The sequence below is a fragment of the Zingiber officinale genome, chromosome 10A (assembly GCF_018446385.1).
Source record: "Zingiber officinale cultivar Zhangliang chromosome 10A, Zo_v1.1, whole genome shotgun sequence".
Taxonomy (NCBI): domain Eukaryota; kingdom Viridiplantae; phylum Streptophyta; class Magnoliopsida; order Zingiberales; family Zingiberaceae; genus Zingiber; species Zingiber officinale.
In genome coordinates, this window is record NC_056004.1 from 74,970,228 (window position 1) to 74,985,239 (window position 15,012).

The 15,012-nt window shown below is 39.4% G+C and overlaps 1 protein-coding gene across 1 annotated transcript; it reads left to right on the forward strand.

Moving 5' to 3' along the window:
- Window positions 1–247: 247 nt before the first annotated feature.
- On the forward strand, window positions 248–2,501 carry LOC122027733 (BTB/POZ domain-containing protein At4g30940-like). The gene has a single exon (XM_042586742.1). It carries the CDS (start codon window positions 900–902, stop codon window positions 2,235–2,237), a length of 1,338 nt encoding a protein of 445 aa, XP_042442676.1. The 5' UTR covers window positions 248–899; the 3' UTR covers window positions 2,238–2,501.
- The last annotated feature ends 12,511 nt before the right edge of the window (window positions 2,502–15,012 follow it).

The following is a 15,012-nucleotide window of genomic DNA, read 5'->3' on the forward strand; positions in this document are numbered from 1 at the left end:
TTAGATACTAGATTAAAAAAAATTGATAAAATTACCTGGCTAGTGGGAAACTTTTAAGAGATCGGCCTGTGGACTTCCAATTAACCAATTGGAAGAGCTGAAATTACTAAAAAGTTTTGGTAAAAGTGCCATTAAGGAGGAAGAATTATAATGCATAATTATCAATTTTTAAAGGGTTAATTAGTAAAACCACAAACTATCATCAATGATCAAATCATCAACATTTGCGTCAATTACTTCCAAATCCAACTTGATTGCGGGAGGATTCAGACGAAGACTTTGATCCCACGACCCTTGATTCGAGGGTTGGAATGCGAAAGGGCGACGGCGACGTCGATTCCTCGGTCGCCGAAATGATAAACGGCCGGACGCGGTCGCTGGGGATTGGTGGCCGTTGCTGGGTGCTTGACTTATCGATCGGCCAACTACCTCCTCTGGATTTTTTTTTAATTCCGCCGTCTGATGAATAATTTATTGTTGGGAGAGGAAAGAGAGAATTGGAAGGGGACGAACGGGCAGGAATTAAGAGGCGTCCTCGTCGTGCCTCTGTATCCGCTGCCCTCTCTCTCTTGCGACCTCCTCACTTCAGGCCGCCAGATCCTGCAAAATCCATCGTCTTCTTCCCCAGTAGGAAGATTATTAATGGGCGATATATTATTTCTATTCCCGGCGTTCCTTGTTCCTTTTGTATCCCTGTTTTCCTGTTCTGTTCTTGAGTTGATGTCTGTTCTCCTTCGCGTTCTTTTTTAATCGATTTCTTCCTTGAATCGTTCCGTCGATTGAAATTTCGTTCTATATTTTGTGGGGGAAATCTCTGTTATTGGTCAAAATTTGAGCTTGCCGATCAAAATTTGATCTTTATGTGTCGATCCTGGTTGGGGGTATAGGAGCTTGGATCCATGGCTGGTAGGAAGTGCCGTGTACGGTTCAACGTGGGCGGGAAGATCTTCGAGACTACGGCGACGACGCTCGCCAACGCCGGTCGCAACTCGATGCTCGGAGCCCTCCTCGATGAGTCGTGGAACGTCCGGAAGCCGGAGGAGTCTGAGTACTTTATCGACCGCAATCCGGCCTGCTTTGCCGTGCTCCTCGATCTCCTCCGCACCGGCGAACTCCACATCCCGCCCAACATGCCGGAGAAGCTGCTCTTCCGCGAGGCCCTCTTCTATGGCCTGCTCGACAAGGTCCGCGCCGCCCGGTGGGGCGCCTTCGACGGGAACCGCCTCCATCTTGCCAGCTCCGTCTCCGGCCTCGCTCCTGGCGACGGGACGGCCATCCGTGCTGGCCCTGAAGGCGGCTGCTGCGTCGCCCACGGCAGCATGGTCCACGTCTACGATTGGATGCTGGAAGCTCACCCACCCATCAGCCTCGACTTCCAGCAGGTCAACGACGTCGGCTACATCGACGCCGGCAGCATCGTGATCACCGCCCGCGAGCGGCTGGGCAAGGGAGACGGCGGCATGGGCGTTTTCTCGGCCTCCACCGGCGAGCTCCGTCACCGTTTCCGCGTCACACACTACGACCAAGTCAAGAGCTTCACTGCCGGCGCGCTCAGCTTCAGCAACGCCGACCGGAAGATCTTCACCAGCTGCAAAGGGCGCTGCAACGAGTACGGCATCGGGGTGTGGGACCAAGACACCGGCGAACAGGTTGACTTCTTCTACGAGCAGCTGGATTGCTCGCTCGGCGACGCCGACAAGCTCCAGTGGCTCGACGCCGACAAGTGTCTGATGGTGGCGACATTGTTCCCGAGAAGAGACACCAGCTTCATCGGCCTCTTAGACTTCAGAGCCAAGGGCGTGGTGTGGTCGTGGTCCGACGCCAACGCATCTGTTTCGGCCTCCCTCGACGAGAAGCGCGTCCTCCACGCCACCGCCGTCGAAGAAACCCGCTCCATTTGCGTCGTCAACCAATACGACGACCTCGGTTTCATCGACTTGAGGAGCCACGCCGGCGGCGTGCGCTGGAGTTCGAGGAGCAAGCTCATGAACCGGAAAGCTCCCAACGAAGAGAGCTGCTACCCCAAACTCGCGACGCACGACGGCCAGCTCTTCTGCTCCATGAACGACGGCATCTCGGTCTTCTGCGGGCCCGAGTGGGTGCTGACGTCCACGCTCAGGCGTAGCTTCGGCGGCTCGATCTGCGACTTTTCAATCGGCGGCGACAGACTCTTCGCCCTGCACAGCGAGGAGAATGTGTTCGACGTTTGGGAGACACCTTCGTCTCCGATCATATAGCCTTCACCGATCGGCATTTTCGCCACCATTCCCTCGATTCTCGATCAAAAAACATAGTTTAAATCTGAACGAAACAAAATCCATACTTCAATATCATCGATTGTACAAAGAGAAAGATGCTCCTTCCTTTTTCCTAGTGTGGTTTTGGATGTTGCCGTCCTGCAACTCAAGCTTTTTTCCTTCAGCTTGAATCGAAAGCGAGTTGGTCCCCTGTTTTTTTTTTTTCAATTATGCAAATCTTAAAGATTTCGTCCTCTTCTTTCATGATTTTAGTTTTCTTGCACTTTACGCTTAATTTTTTGTTCTGAAAATCTGCATAACCAAATGCACAAGTATCAACCTCCTTCATCTAACAACTTTAGTGATCTGCAAAGCAGAGCAGTTTCACATGCCACCTTAAAGCCTAATACCTGCTACAAATTGAAGTACGCGTAGCTAAGCTCGGTTTTTTTTTTTAATTTCTTTTTACTTTTTTGCATGTGAAAATTTTCATTTCTCCATGTAAATCGTCAAAATAACCTTCTTTTTTAAAATAAAATTAAAAAAATAAAAAGATGTTTCATCAAATATTTTATCAAAAAATACTCCTAATTTTAATTATATTATAACAGCTACGACAAATAGTTATAATGTTGTTCCTTATTTTCAATAGTATTGTAATTAATTGCTATAACATATAATAATTAATACAACATTAAGTAGCTACTATATAATTGTTTTAAAATAATCTTGACAAATTTAAAAATATTTTGAGAGAGTTTAAATAATTTTAATCAAATAAAAAAATATTTTAATATAATAATATCAAGATTCAAAGTTTAAAGTTTAGAATTTAATTATAAATGTGTAACAACAATATAAAAGGGCAGTCTCATGCACGAAGCTCCCATCATGCAGGATTTCGGGTACAATATAACTATAACAATTATTTAAATATATGTTATAACTATTTTTAAAGTGATTTTGACTAATTTAAAATAATTTTGATAAAACTTAAGTAATTTTAACCAAGTTGGTAAACAATATTTTAATATAATAATCTTTTTGTATAAGAATTTTGATCAAAGTGATGAGTCGATTTTTTCATATTATAGTAACTACTCGATAGTTGCTACATTAACATTAAAATTAAGGGTATTTTTAAGATAAAATATTTGATTGGGTGTTTTTTGATTTTTTTAAAGAAAATAAGACATATGATCCTGTCCGAGAATCGAGGCAATGGACGCTGGGGGACGTGGCGCTCCTATTGACTCTCGACGGACTCCGAGTTGAAGGAACCTCCGTCGAAGCTTGGAGCCCTTTATATAGGGCTCCGGGGAAGCGTGTGCATGCTTCTCAGGGCATACATGCTTCTCAAAGCTTGCCCTGAAAAGACATCAGGAAAGCGTCTTTGACACCATACCTCAATAACTAGGGCATATCTCTGGCATGACAGTGGAAGCTTCCGCCGTACGATCCTCTGCCTGTTCATGCCGTCAACCATGTCGTCTATCGGTGGCGCGAGTTCCCACGAGGATATCAGCTGATCCTCCTTTTGTCTGTTAGTGGGCTGAGCGGGAGGGCCGCTCGGTCATCCCTTGGTCGTCCAGGTGGTTCCCTTGCCTCAGTATTCGGCTACCTAGGGATCAGGTCCTCCAAACCTATCCACCTGGCTTCCATGATATATCGAGATTTCCCTTGCCTAGCCTCCAACTAGGACTTCCCTAGATCAAGCTCCACACTTAAACATATTTGTCTGACATTAAAACCTTGGAGGTCGATTGCACCAACAACTCTAACAATGGAATGTTGGTAGAGCGACCGCTCCGAGCGGCCACTCCGCTCGGGCAACATTCCACTGTTAAAGGTTGTTGGTGCAATCGACCTCTAAGGTTTTAATGTCAGACAAATATGTTTAAGTATGACGCTTGATCTAGGGAAGTCCTAGTTGGAGGCTAGGCAAGGGAAATCTCGGTATATCGTGGAAGCCAGGTGGATAGGTCTGGAGGACCTGATCCCTGGGTAGCCGAATACTGAGGCAAGGGAAATCTCGGTATATCGTGGAAGCCAGGTGGATATGTCTGGAGGACCTGCTCCCTGGGTAACCGAATACTGAGGCAAGGGAAATCTCGATATATCGTGGAAGCCAGGTGGATAGGTTTGGAAGACCTGATCCCTGGGTAGCCGAATACTGAGTCTTGGTGAGTGAAGTCAGGTGGAGAAAACCCTAGGGGGAGATAACCTTAGGTAACGAGAAGTCTTAGAGGAACTCCAAGCAAGGTTGATTGGACGCGCGGTCGACCGGACCAGCGGCTCTCGGTAAATCTAGGTTTAGGTTTACCATTATATTCTGTATTACTATTATTGTTGTTGGCTAATATAATATTGCAGGAAAGGTCTTAGTGGATCAGGTGATCAGACATTGAGCAGGCAAAGTCCAAACATATCTAGATGACCATGTTTGGTAGGTAAGTTAAGGTAAACAACTAGAGGAGCGACAGTGAAGTCGGGTTCCTGAAGGGAACAACCTAAGGTCGCTGATCCAATTGAAGAAACCGGGAAGGTTTCCAAGTTGAGATCAAAACCGTTTTACTGTCCTATATTACTCATGCATTATTATATTATTGTGCTAACATCTGTTTTGTAGGTTTAGTGTCTAACACTGTTTTGTAGGTTTGGCTGGATCGGTCGACCGAACCGGAGAATCGATCGACCGAACAAGAAGAGATCAAAGCAGTGTTCAGATCAGACCAGAATAGACCGAGTTCGATCAAGCCATGATCAGTCAACCGAACCAGCGGATCGGTCGACCGAACCATTATGACTCAGCACAGACAACAACGATCAGGAGCAAAAAGAAACTACACTGATCGGTCGACTGAACCGGATGATCGGTCGACCGAACTAACCAATATTAAAGGACAGTAAATGCAGATCATGGCAAATCTCGACGAATAAGGAATGAGTTTGTTTGGTCGACCGAAAAAGGGGATCGATCGATCGAACTCTTAATGAGCAATTACTGCCAGAGATCGAGCCAGCGTCAGACTCTAGCCAGGAAGGAAGGGAGCTAGTTCGGTCAACCGAACAGAGGAATCGGTCGACCGAACCTCAAAGATACTTATAAAAAGGGTTCGAGATCTGAGGCTGTGAAATACTAACTGATCATTCTAAAAGGCTTTCTCTGCGTAAGCTACACGTGCTACAAGTTCTCTACAAGTTACTCCATCCGGAAGTACCGACCGAGCTACTATTTCTACTTTCTTGCCGGTATATCATTTATTAAGCTTGCATTGTATTATTTCATTAGTAAGATAGTAGGTTGTTACTATCTTGCTCATTTGTACATTCTGCTTTTTTCCGAGGATTTCGGAAAGAAGGGTTATAGTGGATTGTCCATCGGTGCGATCAAGGATCGCATGCCTTCGAGTAGGAGTCGACCTAGACTCCAAACGAATTAAACTAACTTGTATATTTACTTTCCGATGTGCACGACTCTGCTTTTAAAGTAAAATAAAAGTTTTAAAAAGGTACGATATTCACCCCCTCCTCTATCGCACTCATTTGATCTATCAATTGGTATCAAAGTCTCGTTAGCTCTGAAATTACTTAACCCTTTTTCAACGCACTTTTAAAACTTTTCTTTCATTTATTTGTTTTTTTAATTTTCTTTCATTCTCTTTTTTCCCGCACTACTAATCCCAAGACGAAAGTCTTGGAAATATTTTTTCCTTTAATTCTTTGATTGCAAGAATGTCGATGTCATATCAAGAAGGGCGAAGTATCTACGACCTGCCACCGTACGATTAAGTCTACTTCAATTCTTGGAGGCAAATGATGGAATGCTTCATTGGAAGCAACAATTTCGACAACTGGATCACACTGAGATGATTTTCTCAAAACTCAGAAGAAAACATAAGGGTAATAGATATTTTAATTAGAGTTTTGCCTAATAAAGTTTTGTGTCAATTAGAAGATTACAAGAACGCATTCGAGATGTGGACCAAATTGATCGAGCTTCACGAGACTCAGTCGAGGCTAGAAGATCAAGGCGAAAGTGAGTTCGAATTTGAGTCCGAATCTGGAGAGCTATCCTCAGAGCCAGATCTAGAAGAACAAGACGAAATCAACTTCATCGCACTAGTGGCTGAGGAGGAGGCTGATGAATCTGAACTCGAGTCAGAACATGTGTCCAAACCCGAACCTGAGTCCGACCAAATGCACGAGCATGAATCTAAAATGACAATGGTCAAAGGGGAGAATCCTAATGAGGATTCAAAAGGTAATTTTGTAAATACAAAATTTAAAGAACACATAACATGTTTTAATTGCAGTGAAAAGGGACACTACAAAAATAAATGTCCGATGAATCAATCTGCACAACCGGAGGCAAAGGAAGAACCGATGTCTAAAGTCCGGAAAACGAAAGACCACATCGAATGTTTCAAATGCAAAAAGATAGGGCACTACAAATCTCAATGCCCAGAAATAAGATCCAAGGATCCAGTGGGAGTAATTAAGGTTAAACAATTTATGTTACATGAAAAATTGTATGCTTTAGATCCTTTTTGTTTGAATTGTACTATGAAATTAAAAATGCATGAAAATCCTACATTAACATTACTAAAAAAAATAAAACTAAAATTGATCAAATCAACTCAAACCTTAATCAAGACCTAGATCTAGTTAATCAAAATTCATTTATTCAAGATAATTTAATTTTAAATCAAAATAATAATAATCTAAAATTAGCTAACAATAAACAGAACTTAACTAAAAATTTAGAAAGTAAAAAATAAGAAACTAAACCATAAATTAAATACAAAATTAAATTTTAGAAAACTATAAAAACTAAATAATGTTTTAAAAAACAAAATTGATAAATTAGAAAACATTATTAATAATTTTGTTAATTCACAAAATCTAGATTTAAGTTATAAATCAAAACAAAATCTAAAACAAAATTTCCACAAACCTAATTATAATTATGTACCCTTTAATTATGAAACTAATCAATAAATAATAATATAATAACAATAATAATAAATAATAATAATATAACAATAATAATAATATAACAATAATAATAAATAATAATATAACAAAACAACTATAACAACAATAATAATAAATATTAATATAACAACAATAAAATAAAACAACTATAACAATAATAAATAATAATATAACAACAATAAAATAACAAAACAATACTAACAATAATAAATAAAAATAATAATAGTAATATGACTTATTTGAATTGTTTGACTTGTCATAATCATGCATACTTATCTGATATATACCATGTCATGCATCTTTTCTTTATACTACTAATTTAGAACGGCTAGTTAAAAATATTTACCAAACCCCAACAACATATCATTGGAATGGATTGGGATGATAGTACGTCAAGGAAACTTTGTCGAAGGCATGTCTAGGCTGAATCTTGTGTATTCTACCTGGTGCACTAGACTTAGTAGATCTGACCGAAATTACCCCAGTCAAACATGGGCTAGTTAGACCAAAATTTAGTATTAAGTTTTTTGAGCGGGAACAATTTGAAAAGTCTTCAGCAAGTGGTCCACCGTTGATACACAAGAAGACCATATGCCTCGCCACTGAACTGAAAACTTATCCTTAAGAAGCCTGCTTGATTAACCCAAAACTAAATTTGAATCTAACAGGGGTTAATAACCTTTTTCAAATTTAACTAAAAACTTAATTAAAAAAAACTCTAATTCAAATTTAATTCAAATATTAATTAACCTAATTATAATAACCTAATAAAATTTAAATGTAAAATTAAAAACACCTAAAATTAGTTAAAATCCAAAATTAATTACAACTTTAAATTAATCAAAATTTAATTCAAACATCATTAAAACTCAAATTAAATTAATAAAAAAAATAAAATTAAAATAAACTTAATTTAAACTAAACTTAAACTGGAATTAACTCAAGTGTATTTTAAAAAGCAAACCAAAACAACTTTAAAATTAATTAATTAATCAATACCTATTTACCTTAATAGACATAATTAATCTTTAATGACTTTAATTAATTAATAATTAATAACTTTAACTTAATCATTAACTTAACTTAATAAATTTAATTAATTCTTAATGAATTTCAACTTGAAATCTTAACTTTATCATCAAATAACGTACTTTAATCTTAAACAAAATTAATTAAAACTAATTCTAAAATTTTACCTAATTAATTCCTAAGAAACTAATTAATAATTCATAATCCATTAATCCATAACTATTAATTATGAAACTTATAATCAACCTTAATAGAAATAAGAAATAATCAATCTAACAATTATAAATCAAAATTTTAATCCTTAATTAAACTCAATTGAAACTAACTTTGAATTATTACAAATTAAGTTTAACTGGATCATTAATCTAAAAATTCAAACTATAACCATAACGATTACAATTAATTTTTAATCTAATTAATAATCATTAAATTATAAATCAACTTAATCGGCCCTAAATTAAATCTTTTATTAATTAGCTAATTATCTATAACAAATAACTTTACAATTTCTTAACTAAAATTAATTTATAAATTCAATGTTATCATCAAATTAATTAAACAATCCATTTTAACCCAAAATTAATTTAACATAATTGATGTTCAAATAAAATTCAATTTTAACTTAATTACAATGAAACTCACAATCAATAAGGTCATCTCACACAATTATAGGATTACCATACTTGAAAATTTAGAATGGGTGAGATGCTAAGAAAATTAAAATTTAAAATATTTTTAAAAATGCTTTGAAAACTTATAAATCTATTTTCTTAAGAAATATTTTCAAATTTTGATTGATGATTGATTGAGTATATTATATATATATATATATATATATATATATATATATATATATATATATATATATATATATATATATATATAAATTATTGTAATTCACCACCTAAGATTTTAGATCTTTAAGTCAACCATGATCCTTAGACACATCTAGGAATATCTTCCTTATGGGTAACAAGGATATCTAAAAAGAGTGTCTGGTTAAGGAGGAGCGACTTTATTGAAGGACATATTTTTCATGGATTATTCAAAATCTTACTTTTGAAAACATATTTTGTAAAATATTTCAAAACACTCTTTGAAAAATGCTTGTTAAAACTTCTTTACAAATCTTTTTGAAAATTATCTTAAAATCTCTTAATCAAATATTTTTAAAATAAAAAAATACTTTTACAAAAATATTCTTCAGTATTATCTTTTCAAAATCATAATCATATTTTTCAAACTCATACTTTTTGAAAAATCATAGTTTAAAAAAAAAAAATTGAAAATTCCTTTAAAACTTTATGTTTCATTCTTTGAAAAATTCTTTGCAAATCTTTTTGAAAATTATTTTTATGATATTCTTATTCCTTGATAAATATTTTTAAAAGCATCATATCTTGGTTGGTATAAATCTTTGAAAAAATATTTTAAGCCTTGGAATATCTTAGTAAAATTCTTGAAAATATTTTTCAAATTAGCCTTGAAATATTTTTATAATGAGTTTGAAAACTTCTTCAAAAGAATTTTTGACACTAAGAATCAATATTTTTCAAAATATAATTGATGCATGTTCAATTTTAAAACCTATTATACATCTTATTATTGTCTTTCGAAAGAGTAAAGGAATACCTTAAGGACTATCCTGAGAATGTTTAAGGTACTACATCATTATTGGTGCAAAACTTAGGAAATGCCTTAGACATAAAATATATTTATGAAGGGTTCTTTTTGTTGTATGACAAAAAGGGGAGAAGAAGGGTTTAAGTTAGAAATCTAAATCTTTTGAATTGACCTAACTTAAACATATTTGTCAAATATCAAAAAGGGGGAGATTGTTGGTGCAATCAACCTCCAAGGTTTTAATGTCAGACAAATATGTTTAAGTATGTTTAAGTACGGAGCTTGATCTAGGGAAGTCCTAGTTGGAGGCTAGGCAAGGGAAATCTCGGTATATCGTGGAAGCTAGGTAGATAGGTCTGGAGAACCTGATCCTTGGGTAGCAGAATACTGAGGCAAGGAAAATCTCGGTATATCATGGAAGTCAGGTGGATAGGTCTAGAGGACTTGATCCCTAGGTAGCCTAATACTGAGGCAAGGGAAATCTCGGTATATCGTGGAAGCCAAGTGGATAAATTTGGAAGACCTGATCCCTGGGTAGCCGAATACTGAGTCTTTGTGAGTGAAGCTAGGTGGAGAAAACCCTAGGGGGAGATAACCTTAGGTAACGAGAAGTCTTGGAGGAACTCCAAGCAAGGTTGATTGGACGGGCGGTCGACCGGACCAGCGGATTTTGGTAAATCTAGGTTTAGGTTTACCATTATATTCTGTATTACTATTATTGTTGTTGGTTAATATAGTATTGCAGGAAAGGTCTTAGTGGATCAGGTGATCAGACACTGAGCAAGCAAAGTCCAAACATGTCTAGAGGACCATGTTTGGCAGGTAAGTTAAGGTAAACAACTGGAGGAGCGACAGTGAGGTCGGGTTCCTGAAGGGAATAACCTAAGGTCGCTGATCCAACTGAAGAAACCGGGAAGGTTTTCAAGTTGAGATTAAGACAGTTTTACTGTCCTATATTACTCATGCATTATTATATTATTGTACTAACATCTATTTTGCAGGTTTAGTGTCTAACACTATTTTGTAGGTTTGGCTGGATCGGTCGACCAAACCGGAGAATCGATCGACCGAATAAGAAGAGATCAAAGCAGTGTTCAAATCAGACCAGAACAGACCGAGTCCGATCAAGCCATGATCGGTCGACCGAACTGGCGGATCGGTCGATCGAACCATTATGACTCAGCACAGACAACAACGATCAGGAGCAGAAGGAAACTACACTGATCGGTCGACCGAACCGGATGATCGGTCAACTGAACCAATCAATATTAAAGGGCAGTAAATGCAGATCATGGAAAATCTCGACGAACAGGGAAGGAGTCTATTTGGTCGACCGAAAAGGGGATCGGTCGATTGAACCCTTAATGAGCAATTACTACCAGAGATCGAGCCAGCGTTAGACTCCAGCCAGGAGGGAAGGGAGCTGGTTCGGTCGACCAAACAGAGGGATTGGTCGACCGAACCTCAAAGATACTTATAAAAAGGGTTCGAGATCTAAGGCTGTGAAATACTAATTGATCATTCTATAAGGCTCTCTTTGCGCAAGCTACACGTGCTACACGTTCTCTACAAGTTACTCCATCCGGAAGTACCGACCGAGCTACTATTTCTACTTTCTTGTCGGTATATCATTTATTAAGCTTGCATTGTATTATTTCATTAGTAAGATAGTAGGTTGTTACTATCTTTCTCATTTGTACGTTCTGCTTCTTTTCGAGGATTTCGGAAAGAAGGGTTATAGTGGTTGTCCATCGGTGCGATCAAGGATCGCAGGCCTTCGAGTAGGAGTTGAAATAGACTCCAAACGAAATAACACACTTGTCTATTTACTTTCCGCTGTGCTCGACTCTGCTTTTAATGTAAAAGAAAATTTTTAAAAAGGTGCGATATTCACCCCCCCTCTATCGCACCCATTCGATCTATCAAGAGTTCCATTGTGCTATGATCCCCTTTCACCAGCTCCTGTTAGAGTGTATACTATGTTGGTGCAACATCCCTCAGGTCAAGGTTGACCTGGTTGACCAAGCTGAGTCTTGGTTTGAGTTTAGATGTTTGACAATAAGATATTGATTGAAGAAGAGTCAAGTAGGTCAAGGGAGTGACCGGATACTTGACTGGGAAGTCCTAGTGAGTGAAGCTAGGCAGATGGAAAGTCCTAGTGAGTGAAGCTAGGCAGATGGAAAGTCCTAGTGAGTGAAGCTAGGCAGATGGAAAACCCTAGTGAGTGAAACTAGGTGGAAGTCCTAGTGAGTGAAGCTAGGCAGATGGAAAGTCCTAGTGAGTGAAGCTAGGCAGATGGAAAACCCTAGTGAGTGAAACTAGGTGAAAGTCCTGGTGAGTGAAGCCAGGCAAGGGAAAATTCAGATGGATCAAGGATGATCGGACATCTGGTGTTGGGAAGTCCAAGTAGGTCAAAAGGATTGACTGGATACTTGGCGTGAGGAAATCCAGATGGGTCAAGGTTGACCAGACATCTGGTGGAAGTCCAAGTAGGTCAAGGGAGTGACCGGATACTTGGCACGACTAGAAAAGTCCAAGTGGGTCAAAGGAACTGACCAGACACTTGGTGGGAAGTCCTAGCAGGTCAAAGGAGTGACCAGATGCTAGGCATGATGTACCAATGGGTCAAGGTTGACCGGGTGTTGGTTTGGTAGGCTTGGGACTTGGTTTTGGGCAAAAACCAAGAACTGGATCGATCAGTGGATCGATCCAAGCCTTTCCTAGCGAACAGAGAGCCTCTGGATCGATCCGTGGATCGATCCAGATGTCCCAATCGATCAGTGGATCGATTGGGACGCGGCTGCTTCGCGCGATAAGCGCTGGATCGATCCATGGATCGTTCCAGAGCATAGAGGCACTCTGGATCGATCCGTGAATCGATCCAAAGCCTCCCCGATCGATTGGGAACATTCGAATCGATCGGGATCCGACCGTTGGCGTCGATAAAGGCCGCAGGCGCACGATTCCTTCGGCATCGCTTCACCGATTCACTCCAGATCTTTCGCCAACTTCTCCACAGCGCTCTCAAAGATCAGATCGCCAGTTCTTGAAGGATCTTGGAAGCTTTCCAAGTCAAGAGGCGGATCAAAGGCAAGAAGAGAAGCTAGGGTTAGGGTTTTCTGTACTCATTGTAAGCTTTGCGCTTGTATTTAGTTTCCCTTTCCTTTCTTCTTGTACTGAGAATCTTGTAGGGCTTCTCCGCCCTCGGTAGTTACCGAAAAGGAGTGTTTTCATAGTGGAGGGTGCGTGCGTGGTGTGGATCCTTGGATTAGTCACCTCTTGTGAGGTGGATACCAAGTAAACCAACCTTGTTAGCGTTGTGTGTTTGTTTCTGTTATTTTCCGCTGCATATCCTTGAAGAAACAAGCCACGCCGAGCGACGAGCACGCGACGAGCTATTCACCCCCCCTCTAGCTACTTTTGGTCCTAACAAGTGGTATCAGAGCAAGGCCGCTCTTCACCGGAATCATCGCCGGAAGGGTCAAGCACATCAAGAAAAGCTAGAGGGTGAAGAAGTTGGAGCAAATTCTTCAAGTTCAAGACTTTATCAAGCTCAACTTCAAGATGCAATTCCAAGATGGACTTGGATTTGACACAAGGGTGGCTCCACCATACACCTCTACGAGTTTCGATTCTTGGAAATCAAGAATCGAAAATTTTCTTATGATGGAGATAGAGCAATGGTTTGCTCTAATGGAAGGCTTCAAGGCTCCAAGAAATTCAAAGGGCAAAGTTCTCAAGAGGAGCAAGTGGAGCCAAGAGCAAGTCCAAAGGTGCGAGGCTAATGACAAAGTGACCAAGCTTTTGGTCAATTTATTGCCAAGCACCATCCTTTGCAAAATTGGAGAATTTGAAGATGCAAAGGAATTATGGAGCAAATTGGACAAGCTTCATAAAGAGATCCCCTCCACTGTACAAGATCATGAAGAATCCAGAGAGGGTGACTCTTTGGAGCAAGACCAAGAGGAGGACTCCGAGGTTGAGAGATGCTCAACCTCCGAAGAAGAGGAAATCCAAGAAGCTTCATCCTCAAGGGAATGCAACGAAGGGAACAAGGAGGGAGCATACTCCTTGTTTCATGTTCAAGATGATGAAGCCTCCACCTCTAGGATTGAGGGGGAGCAATCCTTGGTGACGCCGGATCAAGAAGAAGGAGAAGCTTCGACATCCGGGTCAAGTGAAGAAGAAGAAGGTGGTGCCACCTCCGAAATTCAAGAAATAGCAAATGGAGGAGGAAGTGCCAACCCTACACAAGAAGGTATAAATGTTTCAATTAAAAATAAAAATCATATAATATGTTTTGAGTGTAGGGAAAATGGGCACTACAAGAGCAAGTGTCCCAACTTGGCCAAGAAGAAGGACCAAGTGACACAAAAGGGCAAGGAGAAGCCCAAGGAGACCATCCCCGGAACAAAAAGGAGCAAGGAGCACATTGTGTGCTTTTCTTGCAACCAAAAAGGGCATTACCGAAGTCAATGCCCCAAAGGGAAGAAGATGGTCAAGGCTCAAGGAGGCATTAGTCAAGGGGGAGCCTCCAAGGTAAAGAAGAAGGTAACATTTATTGAGCCTACCCCTTTACATTATGGTAAAAAGCATGATAGTTCTAACTTTTATCATTTTAATGCGATTTACCATAAGAATAGGAAGCATGAGGGCTTTAAGGAAAAGCATGTGGCCCTACATGCCAAAACTACTACACCTAAGGCTAGGAATGTAGGTAAAAGTCTAGGCAAGAACTCTAAGGATTGTAGCTACAAGCCTAGAAACAAAAATGCTCATGAACTTAATGGAAAACAAAAACTAAGGACTTAGTGATGGAAAATCAAGTCTTGAGGTCAAGACTTGATAAAATGGAAAAGACCCTAAAAAGGATGGAAAATATCCTATTAGGGCAAAAAGAGCATAACCTAGGTTTAGGGGTACAAAAGTCATCCAATGGCCATAGAGGTTTGGGATACAAACCAAAGGCTAAGAAGGATGTGCCCACTTACCATAGAGTTCCATATAGTTATGGAACAAACCCTAGGTCTAGTGGTCAAGCCAAAAATACTAGGGAAGTCATCCCTAAGAGTATTTTTGCAATAAATGTGACTAAGGCTTCTAAGAAGTCTAAGAAAGTCACAAA